At 44.8% G+C, this 27,331-nt stretch overlaps 1 protein-coding gene and 1 pseudogene across 1 annotated transcript; one reads left to right on the plus strand and one right to left on the minus strand.

The window, feature by feature from the left end:
• Window positions 1-1,174: 1,174 nt before the first annotated feature.
• Window positions 1,175-27,331, minus strand: KPNA7 (karyopherin subunit alpha 7). The gene is made up of 10 exons (XM_060172294.1): window positions 27,229-27,331; window positions 26,066-26,194; window positions 21,272-21,354; window positions 20,598-20,866; window positions 17,744-17,826; window positions 15,206-15,469; window positions 13,055-13,288; window positions 9,413-9,595; window positions 4,250-4,396; window positions 1,175-1,310 (listed from the first exon to the last, which is right to left on the minus strand). The coding sequence occupies exons 1-10, from the start codon at window positions 27,292-27,294 to the stop codon at window positions 1,188-1,190; spliced, it is 1,581 nt and encodes a 526-aa protein (XP_060028277.1). The 5' UTR covers window positions 27,295-27,331; the 3' UTR covers window positions 1,175-1,187.
• Window positions 17,885-18,219, plus strand: LOC107523335 (protein dpy-30 homolog; annotated as a pseudogene).

A 27,331-nucleotide genomic window follows, 5' to 3' on the forward strand; every position in this document is an offset into this window, starting at 1 on the left:
TCCACAGAGCACCAAACCACTGGGATAGACCCCCTGCTTGCAAACCATGTGTCTTTTCTGCACTCAGTCCCTGGGTCTAAGTTTCCAAGTCCTTGGGAAAGTGAAATATGCCAAGTGAGGATAGCCTGGCTGAAAAAGGAAAAGGAAGTAGACAGGAATCTCTCAGAACCTCCTACTCTTGTCAGAGTATGAAATGCTTTGAGGATCCCAGCTGGCCAGCACAGCCCTCAGAACTTCTACACTCAAATTCTTCACACCAAGTCCGATCTTCCCTTTAACTTATTCACTACCTGTGAGCACACTGCCTCCCCACTGCCCACACAGCTTTTTCTTGAATGATGTTCTATATTAATAGGCATTCCATGAATGTGAAAAGGGAAAGACGCTTCCTGGCAAGTATGTTTTAAAAATACTGGTTATGCCCACTCTTGGATGGAGCTTGAAGGAATCAATGTTAAGTGAGGTAAGTCAGAAACAGAAGGATGAATATGGGATGATCTCACTCATAGGCAGAAGTTGAAAAACAAGAGAAGGGAAAAAACTAAGCACATCTTGGACTGGAGTTGGTGTATTACACCAAAGTAAAAGACTCTGGGGTGGGGTGGGGTGGGGTTCAGGTCCTGGAACATGGCAGAGAAGGACCTAGTGGGGGTTGTGTTGTTATGTGGAAATGTTATGCATGTAACAAAATATTGTATTTTACTGTTGACTGTAAACCATTAATCCCCTAATAAATTTGAAAAAAAAAAAAAAGATGTTGGTTAAGAGGCTGGGAGACAGCTCACCAAGTATAGCACGCTTGACTATCACTGAGCACCATGCAGAGAGAAAACTTCACAAGTAGTGGAGCAGTGCTTATACATTTCTCCTCTCTTCCTTTCTATCTCTACTTGAAAAAGGAAAAGGGGGGTTGGGTCTGACGGGAGTATTAGAATTGTACAGATATAAATGCCTGGCAGCAAAGAAAAAAGATGTGGGTTAAACCAAGTGTGCAAGTCAACCTAGCTAAGGATTATTCGATGGTTTCAAAAACCTTCATCCTTATTGGCAGTAACAAGCCCACACGGAATTGCATAGGGCAGGACCATGCAGTGGTTGAAACCTGTGTTCTTGACAGTCAGAAAAAGCGTTGAACATTTTTATTAACATTCCATTTAAAAAGACTTACACCTGTGGCACTCTATAATCTAGGAGAGATTCTTAAACAACTTTATGCTCAGGGTTCGAATTGAGTTAGAAAAAGGGCTGTACCCGCCGTGATTTAAGCCTTTATGGTCCAGGGCTGGATCAAGAATGCCTTTTTCTTCTTCCTTCAGGGGAGAAGAGACATGTTATATCCTCCCAGCTCTCAGCACATTCCTTACTCATGCACACTGAACTCTTCTTCTGCGGGCTAGAATGTGCTCTGAGTCCCCTCAAAGCTTCCTCAGCAGAGGCTGAAGGAGAGGAGTATTGGCACCTTAGGCTAGACCTCAAATGCAGAGACAGGACAGGGGGACACCTAACATTCACCATCTTTAACCATCAAATTTGTATCACTGGTTCAGTGGCACTAAGCCCATTCCCACTGTTGTGAGACTATCACCCCCTGCCCCATTTTCCAGAGTTTTCCCACTGTTCCAGACCCAAAGTCCACCTGTTACAGTTCCTATGCCACCTCCATGCCCCAGGAGCCACCACTCTACCTCTTGTTTCTGAGGTTGTCAAGTCTAGACTCATACAGCCTTTGTTTTATTTTTAAATGAAGTTTTTGTCTCAGAAAGCACTATCTCTTTTATATTAAATAGAAATTGTGTTCATTTTTACCAGAGCACTGTTCAGCTCTGGTTTATGATGGTGCAGGGGATTGAGCCTGGGACCTCAGAGCCTCAGGCACTTGAAAGTCTTTTTGCATAACCATTATATTATCTATCCCACCCATATTAAATAAAAATTAATAGTTATTTACTTCCTCTAAGTCTAAGAGTTTATAATACCTTAATACTGTCTGTTCTTTTTGGAGCTATAAACACACCTAAACTTTATAGTCCTAGATTTTTTTTTTTTTTTTTTTTGCCTCCAGGATCATTGCTGGGGCTCGGTGCCTACACTACGAATCCACTGCTCCTGGAGGCCATTTTTCCTATTTTTATTTCCCTTCTTGCTGTTATTATTATTGTTGTTGTTGTCAGATAGGACAGAGAAATGGAGAGAGGAGGGGAAGACAGAGAGGGGGAGAGAAAGATAGACAGCTGCAGACCTGCTTCACCACTTATGAGGTGATCCCCCTGCAGGTGGGGAGCTGGGGTCTTGAACCAGGATCCTTACACTGGTGCTTAACCTGTTGCACCACTGCCCAGCCCCCATTCCTAGACTTCTTAAACAAGCAAAGACTTCCTGTCAACATAGTGCTAGAATTCCCAAACAAAACCTGGAGCAGATACTTATGCAAAGCACCTCTTTCAAGCAGCCTGGTAAACACTATTTAGTGAGTGAGGAAAGTTTTTTTTTTTTTTTCTACCAGGGCACTGCTCAGCTCTGGCTTATGATGGTGTGCTTGGAATTGAACCCGGGACCTGGGAGGCTCAAGCATGAGAGTCTGTTTGCATAACCATTATGCTGTTTTCCTTGCCCCCTAGATTGGAAGTTTTTAGTCTACAGTCCCCTTCACTCCCTTTTAAGGATGAGTCTCCAAATTATAAGATTTTTCATGGACGTCTAAAAACTAGCAGATGTTATTGGCCGTTTTGTATTTTTCTGCTTCAAGTGCTTCCTCTTGGTCCCAAACCAAGATTAACCACATGTGGTCAGCAACCACCACCAGCCTGGTCAGATTTATCATGTGAGCCTGCATTTTGCTGCTGATTCATGTTGGGCATTGAACAGTCACATTGTCCACTTGTAGGCCTATATGTACCTAATCGCTTAAGAACTTTGAACTCTGCTTCTGTATATGAGAAATATCTAGTGCAAACACACCCAAACAACAATGATGCCATTTCACACCCTTAGGACATTTGATTTTAAAAATAAAAATCAGACAACAAGTATTAGCAGGGATACTGAGAATCAAAAAAAAATTTTTTTTAATCTAGAACACTGCTCAACTCTGGCTTATGATGGTCCTGGGGATTGAACCTGGGACCTTTGGTGCTTCAGGAATGAAAGTCTTTTTGCATAACCATTATGCTGTCTCCCTAGCCCATGAACCTACTGCTCGTAATGGATGAAAGTATGAAAGTACTCAAAGACCAAGGACAGAATTACTCTACGTTCCACAGGCAAAAGTCAAATCAGAAACACAGCAAGATATTCATATTCCCAACTGTATAGCAGCACTTTTTACAGGAACAGCTAAGAAGTAGAAGCAACCAGTGCCTCTCAGTGGGTGAATAGTTCAACAAAATGTGGTCTCTGACCACACAAAGAGATATGATTCTGCCTTAAAAGAAAAGGAAGATATTCTGACTCCTGCTACAACATGGGTGAACCTTGAAGATACTGTGCTAAGTGAAATAGTCGCAAAAGGACAGGGAGGCAAAAAAGCTTTGCCATGTGCTCAATTCAGGCTTGAATTTGGCCCCACCACATTGAAGGAAGCTTCTTCAGTGCTGTGGTGTTTCACCCCCATCTGAAATAAATTAAATAGAAAGGACAAATATACTGTTTGATTCCACTTGCATGTGGTACTTTCAGTAGCCCAGTTTGGAGACAGAAAGCAAAATGTTACTTACCAGACCCTAGGGGAGAGCATGGGGAGTTTGAACTTGATGGGTATGAAGTTTCTAGTTTCACTTTGGGAAGATAAAGTTCTGGTGAGGGACAGTGGTAGCGAGCGCAGAGTAACATCAAGGAACTCAATGCCCTGTGCCTTACACTTAATGGTTACGATGGTAAGTGCTATGCTATGCATAGTTTACCACATTTGAAATCATTTTAAAATGGTCTAAAACGCTATCCAGATCATTCCCTTCTCCTGCAGAGCACTTAGAAACCTTTTGCAGAGTTTATCCCCAAATACCATATATCCTGGGTAGACCAAAATTTGCATTCCTTAGTTACAGGTCACTCTAGCAATGATCTCTTTCCCCACCCCCTACCTGAACCCCAGTCCCAAAAAAGAACAGTTAAGGAAGGGAGGGAAGAGGACTGAAATTCTAAACCAGCAGCAGCAGGGCAAGTAACTGAAGCTCAGTAGTTTCCAGAAGGCAGAAAGCTGCTTCTCAAAGGTGGCCCCTGTCACAGGACAACCTGTCACTTTGTCCCTTACCTCACAGAAGTATTTCCCGACAATTTTTGAAGCACGCTGGGCAATCATTTGGTTCTCATGGAATTGCAAGGCCTCGATACTGTCAACCCCATTGACTTCCTCTAGCAGAAGATACACTTTTTCCTTTTCAGAAAGCTTCTCCGCAGCCTGTGAGTGGGGGAAAGCCATGGTTATCAGAGGGAGAGCTTCCACTTAGCCTCTTCAGACCCATTCCAGCATGGGCAACTCTGTGTTTATTCACCCCAAACTGTCTTCAAAGTGCATGCCTTTCCTCTAGTTTTAGACTGTTTAGCTTCATGGAGCAACACAGTGTTTCTTTGCTGAATATGCTAGTGTCCATAAGTAAATCACTATTTAGTAGGCATTCCTCTTCTAAACCATGGGATCTGTTTTAAACATGGTTTGAAAGAGGTGTGCAACTCAAGATGGAGGCGACCCTCAGCAATGGGAGTCATACCAGTGAGTGACAAATCCTCAGAGACAGCATGAGTGAGGGCACACCCTGTAGACAGCACATGTCTGAGGACTCAGGCTCAAGCCCGATTGCCTCTAGAGGGAAGCTTCATGAGTGTTTGAAAGAAGTGGAAAGAAAAATTACTTTGGTGTCAGATCCTGAAGCATCACTATTTGTTACTTGGTGACCAAAAATAAAACACATCATACAGATTACATGGAACATTACTTAGGTCATACTGTTCACCTTAGAGATCTGCACTCTCTATGTCTTGATACCCTCCAGTCCTATCTGTAGGTCCAAAATGAGTTATTGGCCTAGCACGAAGAACAAAAAGTGCTGTTAGCATCAGAAAGAAAACTGGGAAGTAGAGGCGGATACAGAAAGAAGGAGTCCTGGTGGTGAATTCTGGACTTTGACAGAGTATCAAATAATCCCACATGTTCCTTTATAGAACCTTTTTTAAAAAATATTTATTCCCTTTTTGTTGCCCGTTTTATTGTTGTAGTTATTGTTATTGATATCGTCGTTGTTGGATAGGATAGACAGAAATGGAGAGAGGAGAGAGAGAGGGAGAAAGACAGACACCTGCAGACCTGCTTCACCGCTTGTGAAGTGACTCCCCTGCAGGTGGGGAGCTGGGGCCTTGAACCGGGATTCTTATGCCAGTCCTTGCTCTTCGCGCCACATGCACTTAACCTGCTGTGCTACCGCCCGCCTCCCCAAAGAACCTTTATACACTGCAACCTCTTCAAACTTTCTCCTGTCCCATCTTGATCTAGTTGACTGTCTCATGTCTGATAGAGTTTCACTGCCCATCAGAGGGGATTTGCCCAGGCTCTCCCAAGACAGAATCCCAAGTGTTGAAGTCAAAGGAAAGCAGATGAATTTAGCTGTCTACAGGCCACAGCGTGCTTCCACAAACTCCCTGTGGCCAACTTGGTGTGTCTGGGCTGTCAGGCACTACTCTTGATCTGTGTGTGATTTGCTCAGTCTCTAGGTCCAGTCAGGCTGTGTTTCAAGTCTGTGTTTGATTCAGTTCTTTTCAAGATAGTTACATGAAAAGGATTTTTAAAGTGGACTTTTTTTTTTGCCTCCAGGCTTATTACTGGAGCTCGGTGCCTGCACCACAAATCCACTATTCTTGGAGACCCTTTTTTTCCCCTTTTGTTGCCCTTGTTGTTTTTTTGTCATTGTTGTGGTTATTATCATTGTTGTTGTTGTTGCTGTCATTGGATAGGACAGAGAGAAATTGAGAGAGGAGGGGAGACAGAGGGGGAGAGAAGGATAGACACCTGCAGACCTGCTTCACCACCTGTAAAGCGATTCCCTTGCAGATGGGGAGTTGGGGGCTCAAACCTAGATCCTTACGCTGGTCCTTGCACTTTGTGCCATGTGCACTTAACCTGCTGTGCGCCCAACTCCCTCAAGTGGACTTTTAAAGAAGTTCTCTGGTGTTACTTTGAAACTTTTTCCAATGGCTTAGAGTATATAAAAGGACCTCTGTCATATGAATATAACCGGCCTCCAAGATGGCCCCAGGTGCTCCCATCCCTGCCTGCTGGGGGTCCTGCTCACGTGTAGCTCCCTCCCTGTGCTGAATGGGGTTGATCTGTGTAACCAGAAGGATACTGCCAGGCTAGACATGGGACTTTCACTCTGCTAGCCTTCCTCTTTCTTCTTTATTAATAAGAAGGCGGACGTGGGGGTGTCATAGTACTGTAGCTGCCTTCAGTGCAGTGAGGGCCAGGCTCTAACCTGGGTTGTACACATGGCAAAGCAGCACATTCAACAGGGAGCTATCTTGCCAGCCCTCACTTTGCTTTCTTAGATCCCTTGCTTTAAAGGAAGCCAGCGGCCACAATGGGAAGCTACTCAAGTGGCCCCAAGATCAATGTGACATGAGTAACTTGGCAACTCATGTGAACCATCCATTTGGGAAACTGATCCTCTGAATGCCATAAAACCTTCAGATGAGACTGTGGCCCCAGCTGTCATCTTGAGCTTTGTGAGAGATCCTGATTCAGAGCCATCCTTGCTAAGCTACTACCAGGTCCCTAACCCCAGCAACTATTCAAGATACAAGCTCATTAATTCACTAAGGAGTAATCTGTTGTGTCAAAACAGAACTGATACCAATAGTATAGAAGTACTGGTCTAACAGTCTTCTTTCAGAAAATATCTTTCTAGAATTCTAACTCAATGTTTTGCAATCCATTTTTTCAGGTACACAGTTGGATGGAAAAAAGAAGTTAGGTCTCAAGATCTATCCGTAACAGGTTTTTTGTTTGTTTGCTTGTTTTTCCTACCAGGGCTATTGCTGAGGCTTGATGCCTACATGGCTGCATTGTTTCCAGAGGCCTTTTTTTTAAAAAAATAGAAGTGAGAATGAAGGAAGGGGGGGGTAGAGACTTGCAATACTACAATACTACTGCTGCTTGTGAAGCTTCGTCTCTGCAGGTGGGACTGAGGGTTTTCAAAAAAATAAAAAGGACATACAGCTCACAAGTTTATTTCTGCTTCAAACTTTCAGCTGTTGCCTCCATCTCACTCACACTTCAAGTTCTCACACCCCCGACACCTGGCCCTTTGCAGCCCTGAGTCTGCTCCACCACTGCCACCCTTTGCTTGGCTGCTGCTATGCTCCCTCCCCTCCTCACTGTTCCGTTCATCTAGAATGTTCTTTCCCATATAGCCATAGCACTATCTAGGGCCTTTCCACAGGTCTTTATCCTCACTCAGAAGTTCTTCCTGATTACTGTATATAAGAGATTGACAAGCCCTTGCCCACTCCAAGTCATCAATGACTGCCCCATCAGGTGTATTTTACCCATAACTCCCACCTGGTGGATCTCTCCTCTCTGAGGATATGTAGGCTCTCATTAGAGCAAGGTTGTATCCTGAGCATCTAAAATAGTGTCAAACTGTTCACAGTAGTGAAATATATAAATGACCTTCAATAGATGACTGGATAAAGTGAGTATATAGTAAATGAAATACTACTAAAAAAAAAGAGAAAATATAGGGGGCCAGGTTAAGTGCACATAGTACATACAAAGCACAAGGACCTGCTCAAGGATCCAGGTTCAATCTCCCACTCCCCACCTATAGGGGAAAAGATTCATAAGCTGTGAAGCAGGGCTGCAGGTGTCTCTTTCTCTCCCTCTCTATCTCCCCCTCCCTTCTCAATTTCTCTGTCCTATCCAGTAAAACAGAAAAAGTAGCCACCAGAGCAGTGGATTCATAGTGCCAGCACCAAGCCCCAGTGAGAACCTTGGAGGTAAAAAAAAATAATAAAATAAAAAGAGAAAATATATATAGTTTGGGACAAAATGGATGGAGATGCAGAATTATGCTAAGTAAAATACGAACTGAAAAATAGGTGGGGGGTGGGCAGTGGTGCACCCAGTTGAAGGCACACATCCCCATGTGCAAGGACTTGGGGTTGAGCTCCAGCTTCCCAACTGCAGAGGGGCCACTTCAGTGATAAATTGAGTCTAAAGATGTATTTCTCTCCCTCTTTATCTTCCCTCCTTTCTCAATTTCTCTGTCCTATCAAATCAAATAGAAAGGGGGCGGGGAATGGCTGCTAGGAGTCAGCAAGCCCCACTAATAACTCATGGCAATAAGAAAAAACAAGAACAGATGTGGAAAGATAGGATATTAGTTATGCAAAAGACCCTCATGTCTGAGGCACTAGAGGTCCCAGGTTCAATCCCCTGCACCATAAACCAGAGATGAGATATCCCGAACCGAACCTCTCCAGCTAGGGAAAGCTAGAAATAGGCTGGAGGTATGTATCAATCTGCCAACATCCATGTCTAATGGAGAAGCAATTACAGAAGCCAGAACAACCACCTTCTGTACCCCAAAAAGAATTTTGGTCCACACTCCCAGATGGGGAGAAATGTTAGGGGAAGATGATCAGAAGGCTCTAAAACCCAATTCCATCATGACCCAGAGAGAGAAGAGAAAAAAGGGAAAGACTTTTGGACATAGTGCTAGGTGTAGGTGTGACTTAAGAGAAATCAGGACAATAGAAAACAATGGGCAAATGCATATAAACAGATATTTAGAGAAATAGTCACCCCGTATCTGATCTTGGGAGAACTACTGCAGTTCCCAATGGAGAGAATGGGAACACAGAACTCTGGTAATGGGAATACTGCGGAATTATACCCATTATCTTATAATTTTGTAAATCGATAATAAACCACAAATAAGAAAGGAAAGAAAACTAAACTATTGGATGTTTTCACTTATATGTGATATATAGGCAACTAGAACACATTAACTCTTAAAAATGATAACCAAACTGATTTAGATTCTGATGACGATGGTGGTTATCTGAAAGGATGGGATGGGGAGAAGACAAGGATGGCACAGGAACTTTGCTGGTAGAGTGGTGACTGGTAGGCACATACATAAGCACAAAGGTGTGAGACATGCTTCTAAAATTGTGTAGTGTTGTAAATGAATTCTAAATCAGTAAGAAATTAGGGGTGGGGACGGTAAAATGGTATCAGGTACAAAGACACCCGTTTGAGAAAATGAAAAGGTACCCTATTTGAAAGGCCTCTTGTTTTCCTTAGCCATAGGATTGTCAACAGTGTTTGGTGGGGGGTGGTGGTGATAGAGGAGATAACCATATTCAACACCTTAAACACTGAGTCTGCTACTTAGAAACAGCCCCATGTACAGCAGCTCACCAGGAAGATATAGGTGAAGATGTCCAGGATGATTATAATCAATTTGTTGTCTGGGACGGTTAGCAGATTCACCAGTGGCTCTAAGACTCCAGAATGAACAAAGTGGATTAACTGTTCCATGGTGCCCCCGGTGGCTATGTTAGCTAGTGTCCAGACAGCCTCTTTCTTGACTCTAAATTCTCCCTGTGGAAAGAGATGGTTCACAGTCAGTCACTACAGACTCAGGTGGATTTGAATATGGCGATGCTATCTTAGCTTGCATTCTAGGTAGGCTGGTGTCAGCTAGGACCAACAGTGCAGTTCATGCAGAACACCCTGGCAACCTGGTTCTGGCTCTGAGCAGAGTTCAGTGCCCCTCAGAAACCGAGAAATAGGGTGATACACTCACGATGGGGTTTTTGTATTTATTTATTTGCCTCCAGGTTTATTGCTGGGGCTCAGTGCCTGCACTCAAGTCCACTGCTCCTGGAGGCCATGTTCCCCTTTTTGTTGCCCTTGTTATTTATCTTTGTTGTTACTGTTATTGGATAGGACAGAAAGAAATCGAGAGGAAAGGAAGACAGAGGGTGAAAGAAAGATAGACACTTGCAGACCTGCTTCACTGCCTATGAAACGATCCCCCTGCAGGTGGGGAGCTGGGAGCTCCAACTGGGATCCTTGTGCTGGTCCTTGCACCAAGTGCACTTAACCTATTGCACTACTGCCCGACCCCCACAGTGGGGTTTTTTAGCAAGAGTATATATGGCCAGATTACACCCTTAGGTCAGGTTATGGGGCCAGTGAAGCAGCAGGAGCCTATCAGACAAATTAGGAATCCTCCAGGGGGTCAGGTGGTAACACAGGGGTTAAGCATACATGGCGCAAAGTGCAAGGGCTGCCCTAAGGATCCAGGTTCAAGCCCCAGCTCCCCACCTGCAGGGGGTCTGCTTCACAGCTGGTGAAGCAGGTCTGCAGGTGTCTATCTTTCTCTTCTCCTCTGCCTCCCCTCCTCTCTCGATTTCTCTGTCCTATCCAACACGAACAACATCAATGGCAACAGTAACAATAAGGGCAACAAAATGAGGGGAAAAAAAGATTAGGAATCCTGCTTGAGATTTTATTGCAACAGCCTCTGTCCACTTTCCCACTCTTTTTGGACCACTGTGGCTTTAAACAAACTTCTTGTCTATAAAGCAGAGCACACAGATGTAAGTGATCCTGATGACAGAGCTATCTCAGGGGTGACCGAGAAAGGCCACTTGATGAATGATGGATGATGGCTTTTATAAGAAGCGCTTTGCTCAGAGATCCTGAGCAAGAGGAGTTATTTCCCTTTTGTTGCTGGGGGAAAGCTGGGAGGTCAGTTTAAAACAATATAAACCTCAACCAACAACTTCTGGCTTTAAGTATGTTATAGTTCAAAAGGCAGGTTTAAAATACACTTACTGGGAGTCAGGCGGTAGCGCAGCGGAAAGCACAAGGACCGGCGGAAGGATCTCCGTTCAACCTCCCACCCCCCCACTTCCCACCTGCAGGGGAGTCGCTTCACAGGTGGTGAAGCAGGTCTGCAGGTATGTATCTTTCTCTCCCTTTGTCTTCCTCTCCTCTCTCCATTTCTCTCTGTCCTATCCAACAATGACGACATCAATAACAATAACAACAACAACAACAAAATAAATAAAATACACTTAATGCTTGATTCATGACCGGAATGAGTATAGACTCAATGGTGGAAGCAAGAGAGAAGAGTATAACAGGATGGGAAAAGGCAGGACTTGGGCTGGGCTGCATGTTTGGCCTAGCTTTTCACACCTAGAACACATCTGGGAACCCCCCACCCAACCCAAGAGTACAGACAACACCCCCCTTGCCCCCCCCAAGCTTCTCTTCCTTCTTTATCTCACCTTAACTCAAAATTTGATTCAAATGAAGATGGTCTGCACACAGCTAGCCCACTAAAAGGTGGCCAAAATGGGACTGGGCATCTGGTACAAACATACATTACAATGTACTAGGACCCACGCTCAAACCCCTGCCCCGGATCTGCAAGTCAAAAGCTTCACTACAAGTTGTGAAGCAGGGCTGCAGGTGTTTTTCTCTTTTCCCTAGTCTACTTTTCCCTTCTCTTTCAATTTCTGTCTATCCAAAATAACATAAAAATATTAAAAATAATGAACAAATGGTGGCCAAAATCACACACTGTTGAAAAATGCTGTCCTGGGAGAAGGAAATAGTTATTATTAGGAGAAGAAATGAGCTTTGTTGAGTTTCTACATTTCTCTCTGGTTTTTCTGTGTCTTACGACAGCAGTGTGAGTTTTTTTGCTTTTACACCAAAGAGGTCACGTCTATCAGTGTATCAGATCACCATAACTTAATATGCTTTTCCTCCTAGTACAAGACAAGACCTCCTCCCACTTTGGACAAATAGCAGACAGCATAGTCTTAATACTACATGGAGTTGGGTCAAGATTAATCAGCTCAAGATATTTTCTGGATATTCGAGCTGTGGTATCACCTTTTCATTGAGTAATACTGGTCTATTCTCCACAATTCTTTTTTTTTTTTTTAACCATAAACTCAGCTCTGGCTTATGGTGGAACAGGGGATTGAACCTGGGACTTTGGACCCTCAGGCAGGAGAAGTCTCTTTGCATAACCATTATGCTATCTACCTCTGCCCGAATTTCAATTTTCTACATCCCACATGAGTGAAATGATCTCCTTTCATGCTTTTCACTAAGCATAATCACACTGGCAGTTCCATCCATTTTGTCCCAAACACAATAGTCTTTTTAACTGTGAAGTAATACTCCATTGAGTATATATTCCATGACTTTTTTTTGTTAGACTCAAATGAGTTTTCTCCATTGTTAAAGGATTCCCCAGCCTCCAATTCCCAGTATTCCTCATAGGTGTCCCCTCCCCCCAATATTTTTAGTGTTTAACTAGTAAAATGAAAAGGCTGGCACCAGACAAGCACATGGACCATTGGGGCAACATGAATGACCCACACGTGGGAGCTTATGCACGTTTTTTGTTTATGCTTCTAAGGCCTCAGTCTTCATAATTCTTTTTAATTTTTTTTTATTTATTCCCTTTTGTTGCCCTTGTTGTTTTTTTTATTGTTGTAGTTATTATTGTTGTCGTTGTTGGATAGGACAGAGAGAAATGGAGAGAGACGGGGGAAGACAGAGAAGGGGAGAGAAAGATAGACACCTGCAGACCTGCTTCACTGCTTGTGAACAGACTCCCCTGCAGGTGTGGAGCCAGGGCTGAACCAGGATCCTTACACTGGTCCTTGTGCTTTGCGCCACCTGCGCTTTACCCGCTGCTCTACAGCCAGACTCCCGGTCTTCACAATTCTTAATGACTGCTCCAAAATGGGTTGGTCCTTCCCAGACAGGGCAAGGAAATGACTGTTCCACAGCTCTGCCATGATCTCAGCTTGCTTATTAGCTTGTACCTAGATTTGAAGGTATTCAACACAGGACCACCAAGTGACACTGAAATGTGGTGCTTAGCATTCTAAGGGAAGTGAGAGACCAGAGCACCATTCCAGCATCCAAGGAACTCCCATGTGGTGCTGGGATCAAACCCAGGGTCTTGTGCATGATAAAGCATGCCCTCTACTGGCTGACCTATCTCCAGACTTTGCCACATACCGTTTTGAGCAGCTCGACCAAGAGAGGAAATATGTTATAGGAGAACAGCAGCTGGATGTGCTGGTAAGGCCCTGCGGCCACGTTGCTCAGGGCCCAGGTTGCTTCCTTCTGGATGGAGGGCTTGGAGTGTGTCAGGAGCCGGGGCAGCACATTCAGCATGCCAGCATCAATGGCCTCTTGGGTCTGGTGGTCTGTCCCTGTAACAATGTTCCCCACGGTGCGCAGAGAGGGAGTCTACAAGAACAAAGCACATAGTCTAAATAAGAGTAACAGACTCATCTGTGTGGAAGGTGACATCATACTCTGCACCTCCCAAGTGATGGTTCTCTGGAAGTTCATGAAACTTACTTATTAATTCTGGGCATCTCTGGGCACTGACATCATTTAAAGGTAATTACCAGCCTCCCTGTAGTACTGGCTCAAGTGATCTTGGGGCAGAGCGTCCAAGGGATGCCTTTATCAAAAAATGGTACTGTCCTGCACACCCCCCCCCCAGAATTGTGACAATTGCTAAATTTACAATTGCTCATAATATAATAATCTCCACTGACTACTTAGTACCACTAATGAGCTTCTATGTACATTCAATTGAAACATAGGATTCAATGCTTTTTATTTTATATCCACACCTTCATGGTCCCAACCATGAAGATATCTAGAACTGGTCTACAATAGACTCAAGATAACTGTCTTTAGAGGAGGGCTGACTGGATTTGTTTGGGTCTCTCTGCACTGTCACTGAAGACCTGACATGGATAACACTTCAAGACTTCCTAACCCATCATGTGAGAGGTAGAAATAGTGCAATAGACCACTGGTGGCTTGTTGGGGAATCGCCAGTTGGGCTCTTGAATCCCTGGATATGTGGCTTCTGAAGATAATGCCTTTACTTCCTCACACTACCAGCCCAACTAAACCTGACAGCCGAATAAGACTATGCTAACTGTACTTCCCAAGAAGTATAATATGAAAGAGGCATGTATGGCACATGGATATAAGTTTCAAACCAGAGCAAAATATTTGAGGTTAAACTTTCATCTATATCTGATACATATATATATATATTATAATTATTATTATTTTAATCAGAGCACTGCTCAGCTCTAGCTTACAGTGTTGCAGGGGGATTGAACCTAGGACTTTGGAGCCTCAGGAATGACAGTCTATTTGCATAACTATTACGCTATCTACTCCCATCCCTAAAATAGTCAAAGAGCAATTTGGAGAAGAGGACATTTTCTTTTGTATTTGAGTAAGGAATGAAAATGCTGCAGTAAGATTTATGTTAACACATACATAGAATCTCTCTCCCCTCTCATGGGCTCCTAGATGAGTCAACTTGTTACATTCAAAGATCACCAGAAGGAAAAGGCCATAAGAAAAATAACTCACTAGAGGATGGGGGAAATAGCATAATGGTTCTGCAAAAGATTTCTGTCTGAGGCTCCAAAAACCCAGGTTCAATCCCCCACACTACCACAAGCCAGAGCTGAGCAGGGCTCTGGGGAAAAAAAATAACTTACTTTGGGGGTTGTATTGTTATATGGGAAACTGGGGAATATTATGCATGTACAAACCATTGTACTTACTGTTGAATGTAAAACATTAATTCCCCAATTAAAAAAAAAGATTATTTGAAAAAAAAATTTAAAGATTAAATAAATTTTAAAATTAAAAATTAAAAAGAAATAACTTACTGGGTGAAGGATTAAAAGCAATTTTAACTTGGTGCTTTCTGATATTCTCTCTTTTTAACCATTTCATTTATTTATTGGATAGAGACAGAAATCGACAGGGATGAGGAAGATAGCAAGGAAGAGAGACAGACACCTGCATCACTGCTTCACCACTTGTGAAGCTTTCCTTCTGCAGGTGGGGACCAGGGTCTTTAACTCTGGTCCTTGCACATTATAACATGTGCGCTCAACCAGATGCACCACCACCTGGCCCCTCTATCTTCTGTAGTTAACTGAAGGAAAAGCAAGTGACTTAATAGCCACTAGTACTGGGGATGGGAATAGATTCAATTGTTTGGTTAGAGAGGAGTCGAGACCATGGGAAGCTGGAGACAAGCTCTGTTCTTGGTGGCTCTGCTTCACAGATTCCAATCTGAAAGCCCTTGCAGGGATTGCGGGGACCTGGGCTATTTACCAGGATGTTGAGTTCTGAGCTGTTCAAGAGCTCCACCAGCCGGGGCAGGACCCCCGTGTCCACCACTTGGCCGATGCGCTCGTTACAGCCATCGGTGAGGTAGGACAGGGCCCAGCAGGTGTCCGAGAGGATCTCACTGTCCTGGTGCTGCAGGAGGTAGAACAGGGCAGGCAGGATCTGCGTCACTGCTTGCCTGCTGGGGTACGGGTCCTTGTTTCGGCACAGGTTAGACAGGGTCCATGTGATGTTGCGCAGAAATGGGATCTGTAGTGGGGAGAATGCTTCCGTTAGCAGATGCAGGGGAGAGAAAATGCAAACGGCAGGGCCCCTGGCATCTTTGATCAATAGTTATCGACCAGCATGAGCTAGAGCTTTGAAGCTTCGAACAGGAATTTGTCCTAGGTAGTCTATATACAAGGGACAGAAGGAGTTTTTCTGTTTCATAACCAAAGTTTTCCTCACTGCTCTCAGTGGATGACCTAATTTCATTTTTCACTGATGCAACAAAGACCAAGTGAGTTACTTGGTCCTCCCACTAGTCTAAACCCACAGACATGCTGTGACCCCATTTGTGCCCTTCTGCTGGAGACCAGTGTTCTTCCCCTGTCTCTAAATGCCATCACTTCTTGCCATTCATGATTCTGTCCCCAGGACCACCTGCCTTCTCTGGACCACTTCCGTAATGCAGAAGCATATGAACCCCTATTCTCCCCTTGGCCCCTTCTCCAGCCATTACCCACTTCTCTTTTGCAAAATCCATTCCTAAAGAACTTCTGTATTCACTATCTCCCTGGCTGAGGCCCATCTGTCCTTCACCACCTCTAGCCTGGCTGCTTCTGTGTTTGTTTCTTGGTAGTTAGAATGTAATTAGCGTCAGTTCAGTGCACATGCACAAGGACCCAAGTTCCAGCCCCTAGTCCCTATCTGCAATGGGGAAAGCTCTGTGAGTGGCTAAGCAGTGCTGAATGAGTCCTTCTACCCCCTTCCTCTCTTATTTCCTGCTTCTGACTTGTTTCTGTCTCTATCCAGTAAGTACATTTTTTTATTTAATTAATGAATTAGCTCCTTCCAAAGCACTGCAGGTGCTCTAGCCCTGAGGCCACTATCTTCTCAGCTGTGTTTAGGAGCCAGTGACTCCCTTTACAGATGACATCAGTGACACTGAACCTGTTTTCCACTGCAAGTGGGCCGCTTCTTAGCCTTCTGGGTGGGCTCTGCCTAACTTCTGAATGCCAGAGCCCCTAGGGCTTGGCCCTGGATTCTACTTTCACACTTAATGTCAAGAGTTAGTAGACTGTTGCTGTCCAGGACCAAACAATAAACATTTTCAATTTTGTGGGCTATGTGGTCTCTGTTGCAATTGCTCAACTCTGCCCTGTGATGACAGATAACATGTCCGTGAATGGGTACGGTTGCACTTCACAAAAACTTTCTTCAGAAAAGCAAGTAGCTAGTCAGCGTAGGTCTGCTGCCCCCTGCTTTAGCTGGTCCTGCCCAGGTGGGTCATGTATATACACACAACCATGTAGACCTGCACATCTACGTGCTGTTGGTATCTTTCCCTAAATTTACTGAACACTAACAACTGAGGCCCCCAGTCCTCCTTCCTTTGTCCTACCCACTTCTCTAGACCTTTCATCTAAACAACATAACCACAAACCTGAAGGTATGCTGGCTTCTTTCTGCCCTCCTTCCAGGCAGTTTGTCTGTCTCATCACCATCCTCTGCTATCATCCTTCAACAGCAACTAAGGTCTTCCTGGAAGTTTAGGTCACTTCAGTTTCTGTCTAGGGTTTCCAAAGGCTTCCCCCCTTCACCATGAGGATGAAGCCACATCCCTTGGCCTGCCTGCCATCTTACACTGCCCTCTCTTTGCCAACTCCCTTTGGTTGACCTTTGGTGACTTAACCGTGTCAGGTTTTCTCCCACACCTTGAGAACAGGGAATGTCTTCCCTGGGCCTTTGGAAGCCATCTCTTTTCTTCTTATTTGTGGCAAATCTATAACCCAAACTTAATTCCCAATCCAGGGAGTCCTCTGTTGCTTCAATCATCCTTGATTCTAAATTTCAAGCTCAGAGCCTGGTACCTAGAAATGGAACTAGTGAGTCATCAATTTTGTCTGTGTCCTTGGAAGGAACAGCTTAATCATCTACTTTTTCAGGGTTGTAAGCTTAGAAAAGTGTTCAATGGACCTCTTCCAACCCCCTAAAAGATCAGCACTGCTGGCCCCTGAGGACAAATTTGGATCAATCTCTGCCTAAAAAGATAGGATCTGGTTTGCAGCTATTGTCATATGAAGCCAGGCAACAACCACATAATCCAGCATTGATTTGGAACAATGTCTCCAATTTCCTAATTTTGGAATTTGTTGCCTAGCTAGGTTTCTAAATTTATTTACTTTAGAGAGAGAGAGACCCCAGAGCACTACATGGCTCTGGCTTATAGGATCCAGGGATTGAACCTGGGCCCTCAGGCTACCAGTCCTGTGAGCTAATGCAGAGTAGTTTTCCCCAGTCTCTAAATCTGAAGACACTCACTGGTGTAGTTGATGAGATCAGGGCCAGCAGATATGGGATAGCATCACTCGCGATGACAAGATCTCTGAACTCTGAGCCGTCTCCTACAGAGAGATAAGAACACAGTCCTCAGGGTGGTGCAGCACCAGGCTCTTGGGAAGGAATGGCTCAGAGCTGGAGCAGATGCTGGAGGGGCAGATTCAGGTAACCGAGAACCCCCACACTGAGAGCAGGCTCACTGAAAACGTGGAGAGGACAGTAGAACATAAGATTAATACAGAAAAGTCATCAAAACAGAAGGTCTATTTCCAGTCTTTGCCAACACTTGTGCCTACCTGGATCAGACAGTTGTGCCTGTCTTATTGCAGGGGCTCACTGTGCTGGGAAAGGAAAGACCACTAAATCCCATTGAGCTTTTAGCATCATATCTTGAGAGTCGAATGCTTTATCCACTGCGCCACCTCCCAGACCACTCTACTCTCAATTTACATGAGTAAGTGGCAGCTTTAATTGTCATGATTCCCCCCAGCCTCTCTTGGAAGTATAAGCAGCTTCAGGACAACAGAACTTGTTTGCAGAAGAAAATATCCTTACTTTGATTCAACCACATACTTGTTTAATGAGTGTATTCTGTGTAATTTTCTCTCAGATTGTCTTTAACTTTGTTTTTAAAATGACCTTCAAAATAAACCATTAAAACATAAAAAAAAAAGTGGTCCAGGAGGTGGCTCAGTGGATAAAGCATTGGATTCTTAACTATGAGGTCCCGAGTTTGATCCCTGGTAGCACATGTACCAGAGTGATGTCTGGTTCTTTCTCTCCTATCTTTCTCATGAATAATTAATTAATCAATTAATTAATTAATTAAAAACACACACTCAGTCCTCAGAGAGAATGAAGAGACTGCTGGGGTAGGTGACTGACTCTAAAAAAGTTTTGCAAAGAACAGGAGACCAAAATGCTTTCCTGAATTGGGTGCATAGATGGTCTCCCATCTTGTCCCTGAGGTGGTCAGGCCTGTGGGAAAAGCAGACACCATGCAGCAGAGATTGCTATGAGCCTACCCCTGGGCCCAGGCTGTGTGCTCCACATGGTTCCTTCTCCAGCATGGTGCTCCAGAAGATGCAGGCCAGTGCAGACCAAAGTGACCTTAAAAAATGCTGACCCAGGCTAGGACTTCCAAATCCAACCTAGAACAAAGTCTAGCAGACTGGCAGGTGCTCACCGTGAGCTGCCAGCTACTTTGGCTAGAAAGCCAAGTTCAGACCCTAGAAATCTCGGTCTGAATGTAACCTCTCAATCATCAGGCAAAGCATGAGTTTTATTATACCACTCAGTGTTGCCTGTTTCCTACTGAGCCAGGCACAATGAAAGAGAAGGTCTGTCATAGGTGCTTTATTGTTATTGTTGCCACCAGGTTTTAACTGTGGTTTGGTGCCATTGTGATTCTACTGATCCCAGTGTACTGTTTCAATTTTTCTTTTTTCTTTTTTCTCCAGAGGACGGGATATAGAGGCAAGGGGGGAGAAGAGGCAGGAACCCACAGCATGGCTCCACTGTGAAGCTTTCCCTTGGACGGTGCTCCTGTTAGTCAGAGGTTCGAACCTAGGTTCGAACATGTTAGTCAGAGGTTCGAACCTAGGTCCTCACACAGGACACAATGTTAGTTCTCCCTGAGGAGTTACCTCTTGTGCCCTCTCTGCAAACATTTGAGAAGCAGACTTATTTCATATTCTGTGCTTGCTAATACCGATATCTGAAGTCCTTGGGGGTCTAATCAGACTGTTTCTGCTGACTCTATCATGGTGGGCTGTTGATTCTCTAAACTTGAAATTGCTAATATTTGGCTGGTCTTAATTTGTCAGAATCCTGAGGGACCTAATCAAGTTCACAGAGTACACTGTATTTACATTCAGCCTGGGGTCTGCAAACTTTCAGTCCCACAGCACCAACTCCTCTGCTTGTGCTTTCCCAGATGTACGGAACACAGCAACAAGTCCCATACCCACAAGGCCAATCCTAGGATTTAGTTGTGTTTTTTTTTTTTTTTTTAACAATTCTCACTGAGCTCATTTTTATGATTTCTATATACTTAGATGGGGAGACAGAGATAGAGACTACAACACTGCTCCACCATCCATGGAGTTCCTTTTGGTGCTATCTATAGTGCTTCCAGTGTTCTGTGGTGAAAACGATGGAACCCAGGGTTTCATGAAAGGTAAGGTGTGAACTATTCACTGAACTGCTTCCTGGCCCAGATTTAGTTTAAGGGAGACTTCTACTCCAAGCTAAATAAAACTTATTTTACTTTTTCTCTTCTACCTGGAGGTAGAATTCATTTAGGGTTCCAGGTTATGTAACAGTCTATTAAACTCCCACACTCCATGGATCAAAGACTTGTCTTTTGTTTCTGTAGTCATTAAGACATGGGACTAGGGGGTTGGAAGATAGCTCACCCAGTAGGGCATGGGCCTCACCATATGTGTAGCCTGGGTTCAAGACCCAGCACACCACATGGAAAAGCCCCAGTGCTACAGTATCTCTTCCTCTATGAAATAAAAAAATTTTAAAAAGTTGACCTACGAGTAGAGAAATTACTTGTGTCTGAGGCTCTGGCACCACAAAAAAATGACTAAAAGACATAAAGCTATCTCGGCACCCTGTAGCTTCAGTATCTGCTACTAAGTCATTTAGTTTCTGTCTCAAGTTTGGGCCTCTGAATTTGGAAAAAAGGAAAAAAAGTTCTTTGCACCTTTCTCTGTATTTCAGGCATTTCTAGCAGCAGGAAAGCTTCCTGAATCTGACTCAAAGGGTTCCCACAGGCCACCAGGTGCACAGCCCACTGTGTCCCCAGCTCCAGGAGAGTGCGACTCACCTGCAACATTCCCCAGAGCCCACACCGCCTGCTCACACACAGTCATGTTGGGGGAAGACAGCAGCTCTACCAGGGGCGGGATGGCCCCCCCCTCCACCACCGCTCGGGTCTGCTGTGAGGTCCCTGATGCGATGTTGGTCAGAACCCAGGCTGCCTCAAACTGCAAGCAAGGGTGAAATGATAACTTGAGGAACTCCACCAGCCTGGGGATGAGTCCCGAGTCCACAATCAGTTTCAGAGGAGGGTTTCTTTCCCGGGACAGCATTTTCCTTTGCCACAAAGAAAGGAAAATAAGAGCATGTCAGCTGAGGAAAGTGAAAAGAACCACCCCCCTTCTAGAAGATCTGGGTTTTGCTTGCTCACATGAGAGGAGCCCAGGCTCCTTCATATCCCAGAGTTCAGCCACTGGCTCTTTACAGTGATGAAGCCACATTTTTTTCCCCTTGAGGGGTTATCTACAGGCTAAGATTTCTGCAGAGGCAAATTTACATAAGGCAATTCATCTCTGACAACACATTCCGTATCTCCAGTTGTTCCCAAGGACAGTGTAGAGGAGCAATGTCATCTCACTGTAGCATGATTTTTTTGAGGGCATTCTTGCCAATGCCAAGAAGCCAGACAGACTCCAAGTTAAGCTCCCAAGCTGCAGGTGGCAAAGCCTTTTCTGGTGCTACCTGGCCGCGTGGGTGGCCTGTAGGCACAGGTCTGGATCGGAGGCATTCACACCATTGATTATTTCAGGCAGGGTGAAGCTGTTCTGTAAAGAGAGACACACTGGTCAGAGCCTCTAGCAAAAGAAGACCCCAGGGTCAGCTAGCCTGACCAGCTAATTAGACCACCTTAGCCTGAGTGGGGTACCTCATGCTGTGTGCTTGCCTATACAGGGGAAGGAAACGGCACTAGTATTGTCATGGGCTTCACAGATCAGTGAGACACCCCGGAGGCTCTGAGGCAGGTATAATCCCAGTACCACCTGAGTCCCTAGTACCTTTTACCCATGCAGTTAAGAACATGCTACTGGATGTCAGTAAAAACAGCACAAGGGAGAGTCGGGTGGTATGCAACGGGTTAAGCACATGTGGCACAAAGCGCAAGGAACGGTGTAAGGATCCCTGTTCGAGCCCCCGGCTCCCCACCTGCAGGGGAGTTGCTTCACAAGTAGTGAAGCAGGTCTGCAGGTGTCTCTCTTTCTCCCTCTCTGTCTTCCCCTCCTCTCTCCATTTCTCTGTCCTATCCAACAACAACAACAACAATAAAACAAGGGCAACAAAAGAAAATAAATAAGTGTTTAAAAAATAGCACAAGAATCACCACAAACTCCCCCCAAAGATTCCAGCCCCCACTCCTGACCTGCAGGAGAATGCTTCACAAACAGTGAAACAGGTCTAAAGGTGTCTATCTCCTTCCCTCTGCATCTCCTTCTCTCTTAATTTCTCTGTCCTATCAAAATTGAAAGAAAAAGAAAATAAAAAAAGAAAGAAAGGAAGAGGAAGAAAGAAAGAAAATAAAAAAGATAGCCACCAAAAATGGTGAATTTGTAGTGCTGTCACTGAGCCCCAGCCATAACCCTGGTGGCAACAACAAAATTAAAAATAAAGAACAACAAGAAAGTTGATTAAAATTGTTAGAGTAAACTGTTTTAGAGCTCTAGAAATTAACCCAATGCATACAGCCATTTATTGTAGTCAAGTCAAAATGATTGTTCAGTGGTCCAGGAGATGGTGCAGTGCAAAGACATTGATCCCAAAGTTCAATCCTCAGCAGCACATGTACCAGAGTGATGTCTGGTTCTCTCTCCTATCTTTCTCATGAATAAATAAATAAAGTCTTTTAAAAAATGATTGTTCAGCAAAATCTCAGTGCTAAGGGTAAGCTTTGAGACACAAAGTGATGTTTTTTTTTTTTTTCCCATAGATCTTAGTTATTCATGAGAAAGAGAAAGAACCAGAACCAGACATCACTCTGGTACATGTGCTGCTGGGGATTGAACTTGGGGACCTCATACTTGAGAGTCCAGTGCTTCATCCACTATGCCACCTCCTGGAGGACGGTGGGTTATTTTGGTTTGTTTTTTTCAAAAAGATTAATTTTTATGAGAGAAAACCCAATATTAAGACACCATTTTGACAGATAAAGTGCCAGAGAGTGGACCAGGGCCCTCACACTCCCATGTCCCACACACTGGCCACAGATCCACCTCTCTGGCTGATCATGGTAATTCTTGGACCCCCAAAGCCCAGTAGACACTGGAAGAAGCAGGATGTGTTGTTTTTCCTTTAAAGCCTCACTCCCACATAATTACCACTTTATTTATGTAGAGTATGCTGTTTGCTCACCCTCTTTGATTTCACACGGAGCTTGCACAATGAGAAAAGTCTTCCCTGAGGATATTTGTTAAAAACAACCAGAGGGAAAAACTAACCAAAAAACCAAACAGCTGGAGGACAAGATGTTGCTTAGGACTATGAAAGCACTGCTACTTCCTGATGTTCTAGAAGGCCAGGTGCATGTGGAAGGCAGGTCACACACTCACAGAACATGAAGAAGGCCTCTGCATACTCACCTCTGCTTGGCTTTGTGGCACTGTGCAAGCAGGAAGAGGAGAATTGAGGTGAACAACAGCCTGGCCCAGTGCTGAAGGCACACCCCAAACACACACACAACCCCTAGACAAATAGCAGATAATGTTTCCATCCCAAGTATCAAAGGAACTCACTGTCTAATTTTTCACTGACCACTAAGCTAACTGGGCATTCAGTGGCCACACATGACAAAGAATACAGACTGTACAAAATTAGCTCAGTGGTCACTGAGCAAACAAGCTACTGGGCAAAGGAGAATCTGATATCTAAAGCTGTCCCACTGTTTAGAAAACACAGTTGTCAACAAAGGATTTATGAGACCTGAAAATAGCGTGACCACACACGGAAAGAAAAGAGCCATTCATAGAAAATGTCCCCAAGGAGCCCAGATATAGATTCACTAGACAAGGACATTAGATGTGTTCAACAAGATAAAGGAAGCCATGGCTAAAGAACTACAGATCAGAATAACATCTCACAAACCAAGAATTTCATTGAACAGATAGAAGCTACTAATACAACCTAGTGGAGACCAGGGTTCAGTGGACAGAGCACAGCACTTGCATGTGTGAGACCCCAGGTTTGGCTCTAGCTCGCATGTGCTAGAATGTTGCTCTGGGCTCTCAAAATACATCTTGCCTTGAAAAAGCTTCTATAGAGGTGGCTCAGCAGACAGTGCAAGGGCTTGCATGTGTGAGGTCCTGAGTTTGGTCCCTGGCACCACATATGCCAGAGTAATACTCTGATTTTTCTCTTACTGACCATTTTCTTATTAATTTTTTAAATATTTATTTATTGGATAGAGACAGCCTGAAACTGAGAGGAAGAGGGAGATAGGGAGAGAGATAGACACCTGTAGCCCTGCTTCACCATTTGTGAAGATTCCCCCCCTGCAGGAGGGGGCTGGAGGCTTGAACCCCAACCCTTGCGCTTTGCAACATGTGTGCTCAACCAGGTGCGCCACCACTTGGCCCCCTACTGATCAATTTTTTAAGGAATCAGGGGACTGGGAGATGAAAGCAGTGGAGCGTGCATCTTACCGTGCTCGAGGACCTGGGTTCGAGTACACAGCTACCACACTGGGCACACCTGAAGCTTCACAAGCAGAGAAGTGGTGCTGTGCTGTCTCTCCTCTGTCTTCTCTCCCTCTCTATCTTTCCCTTTTTGTCTAGACTAAAAAGCTCACTGAGAGCAGAGGAATAGTACAGTCATGGAGCCCCCAAAACAACACCGGTAGTAGTTAATATTTTAAAAGGAACCAAATAGAAATTCTGGAACTGTAAAAGTCTGTAAATTATAAAACTCAGTAACCTAACTTCCATGATAAAAAAAACTACACAAAACTGAATTTAAATGTAAAAATACCCCGACTTTGTGAATTGGAAGACTTGATGTAGTTCATGTGGCAGTACTCCACAAACAGACCTCCAGCTCCAGTGCGAGCTCTCTCCTAATCTGAGCTGCCTGTGTTGCAAAAACTGACAGGCTGGCATTCACATGGAAATGCAAGGGGAGCCAAATAGGCAAAAAATCTTGGGGTGGGGAAGGAAGGATGTTAGAAGACTTCCAGCTCCCACTTTCAGAACCTGGGTCTTGCAGCATGCAATGATGCACAGACAGCTCAGAGAGGACACAGATGGAGGCAGATCATAAGAAGGGATGGAGTGGCCTAGTAGGGAGCACAGTGGCTAGAGCACTGGACTTATAAGCTTGGAGTCCTGAGTTCAATCCCTGGCATTGCATGTGCCAGAGTGACACTGGTTCTTTCAGTGCTCATGCTAATAATAATAAACCCACTGATGGAGTTCTGAGAAGGAAAGCCTCCCATACAGGGCATTCTGGAAAGGATTCACAAAAACCATATTGGCCTGGAAGTCAACCCAGAACTTGTGTTTAGCAAGGGTGGGGCGGACAAAAAGAAAGACCAAAGACAGCTCCCAAGTCCTAGACAATACTGATGACTACATGTCTCTACTGAGAAATACCTTTGTAATCTGTCACTTCCCATTTATAACCTAGAGACAGTAAGTGAATGTTCAACTAGAGGCAACACTCACTCCATTTCAAGTTAGAACAGATTCCAGGGGCCAAGCAGTGGCTACAATGTGCAAGGACCCATGTTCAAGCCCCCAGTTTCCACCTGCAGGGGGAACTTCATAATTGGGGAAGCAGTGTTGCAGATGTTTCTTGCTCTCCCCCACCTCTCTCCCTCTTCCCCATCTCCTCCTCCTTCTTTTGTCTTGTTGCTCTCCCTTTCCTATCTCTCTTCCTCTCTCTCTTCATCTCTACCTCCCCCTCCCCTTTTGATTTCTATCTCTATAATAAAGTAAATAAAAAATAGATAATAGGGAGTCGAGCGGTAGTGCAGTGGGTTTAGCACACGTGGCGTGAAGTACAAGGACCAGCATAAGGATCCCTGGCTCCCCACCTGCAGGGGAGTCACTTCACAGGCAGTGAAGCAGGTCTGCAGGTGTCTACCTTTCTCTCCTCGTCTTTCCTCTTCTCTCCATTTCTCTCTGTCTTATCTAACAATGATGACATCAATAACAACAACAATAATAACTACAACAACAATAAAAAACAAGGACAACAAAAGGGAAAATAAATAAATATATATAAAAGAAAAAATAGATAATAAAAAAACTATTAGGTTAGTAAGCTTTAATTTAAAGAAGAACACAGGTTCCACAGACTCATAGCCAGCAAGGTTAAGATCTGAGTCCCTCTTACGCCACCAGTTATGCTCTAAGGCAGTCTTTCCACATTCCTCCTTGCAGACCCTCACTCAGATCTTGCAAGTGCTGAATTTTTGACATGGTCAAGCCAAAGGTCCTACGGAGTGCTGCTTTCACACCCAGGTATTCTGAGCTCCAAATTCCCGTGTACCTCTTTGGCATGTTGTTCAGAAGGTGAGTTGAGGGGACCATTGGTGATATTCCTTCTCTTCAAGGACTGCTCGTCTTTCTTGGCCTTTCGGAGCTCCAGTATGACCGCTATGCGCTGCTGTCGCAATGCCTGGCAAGAAAGAACCAGGGCACTTAGGGCTGGGGGCACAGGGTGTGGAACACACTTCCCCTTTTGCAGATGCGATCCATGGGAAGGGTTGGGATTGCACAGTATAACAGTCTGCTCGGCGAGCTACATCACATCTGGAAACACAGTCCATCTTCCTCCCAGAGCAAAGCAAGGTCAGGTCTACCCTTGGCAGGCCAGGATTCCCAGCTGTGGAGAATCCACAAAGCATGATCAAAGCATGTCCCAGCGGGGCACTCCATCCCCAGTGCTGAGGACTTCAAGAGCAGGCCTGGGACTGGGCATGAAAGCAGTGTTCACACCCAGCGGTCTCCCACCACCACTAGATTGGGAGTCAGCATACAGGTTATTCAAGCCCTGATCCAATCAAGAGGTGTGTGTGTGTGTGTGTGTGTGTGTGTGTGTGTGTGTGTGTGTGTGTGTGTGTGAGAGAGAGAGAGAGAGAGAGAGAGTCAGGGTCTGGCACATGCATGATTTCATCACTCCCAGGCCCCTTTTTCATTCAGTGACAGAGAACGAGAGATATGGGGTAGTGGTAGGGAGAAGCTCCATGGCTGATGGAGTGCTGTGGTCTCTCTCAAATGGAAAGAATGAATAAAATGGACCTGGGAGCCGTGGAATAGCATATGTTCAAGGTCCTGGCATTCCCAGCTTCTTCCTTTCTATATCCATCAGCCACAGACACCCCACCCCGGTGCCATCTAAGGTACCCCTATGGGGTGCTGGGGCTCAAACCAGCGCCGTGTACTTCATGATTCGTTGTGCACTCTATCTACCAGGTGAGCCGTCTCCTGGCCTTTCTATGATTTCCTGCCTAACCTCCCTCAGCATTTTATCAGGACATTTTCTGACACTGAGAAGTTTAGACAACCATTTGGTGAGCATATGCTCATGGACCCTCAAAGGGAGTTTTGTTCTGTTTGCTCCGCCAACCCCACCTCTCCACCTTCCCTCCCATGATGCATCCCAACCAAGTGCTTTCTGTTGTGCCCATCCCTGAGTGGCCTGGTACTCACAGATGCATCTTTGCCACGGTACTTGAATTTTTTCAGCCTCTCTTCTGGAGCCTCAGGAGTCGGCATGCTGACTGCAAGAAGTAAACCACCTGCAGGTGGGACT

Source organism: Erinaceus europaeus, chromosome 15, assembly GCF_950295315.1.
Source record: "Erinaceus europaeus chromosome 15, mEriEur2.1, whole genome shotgun sequence".
Taxonomy (NCBI): Eukaryota; Metazoa; Chordata; class Mammalia; order Eulipotyphla; family Erinaceidae; genus Erinaceus; species Erinaceus europaeus.

Coding starts and splice junctions, on each gene's coding strand:
- KPNA7 (XM_060172294.1), bottom strand. CDS start 27,294: ATGCCGACTCCTGAGGCTCCAGAAGAGAGGCTGAAAAAATTCAAGTAC. Junction 9,596..13,054: donor TGGTCGAGCTGCTCAAAACG/GTATGTGGCAAA, acceptor CTCTTTCCACAG/GGAGAATTTAGAGTCAAGAA. Junction 4,397..9,412: donor TCTTCACCTATATCTTCCTG/GTGAGCTGCTGT, acceptor CCCCACTCACAG/GCTGCGGAGAAGCTTTCTGA.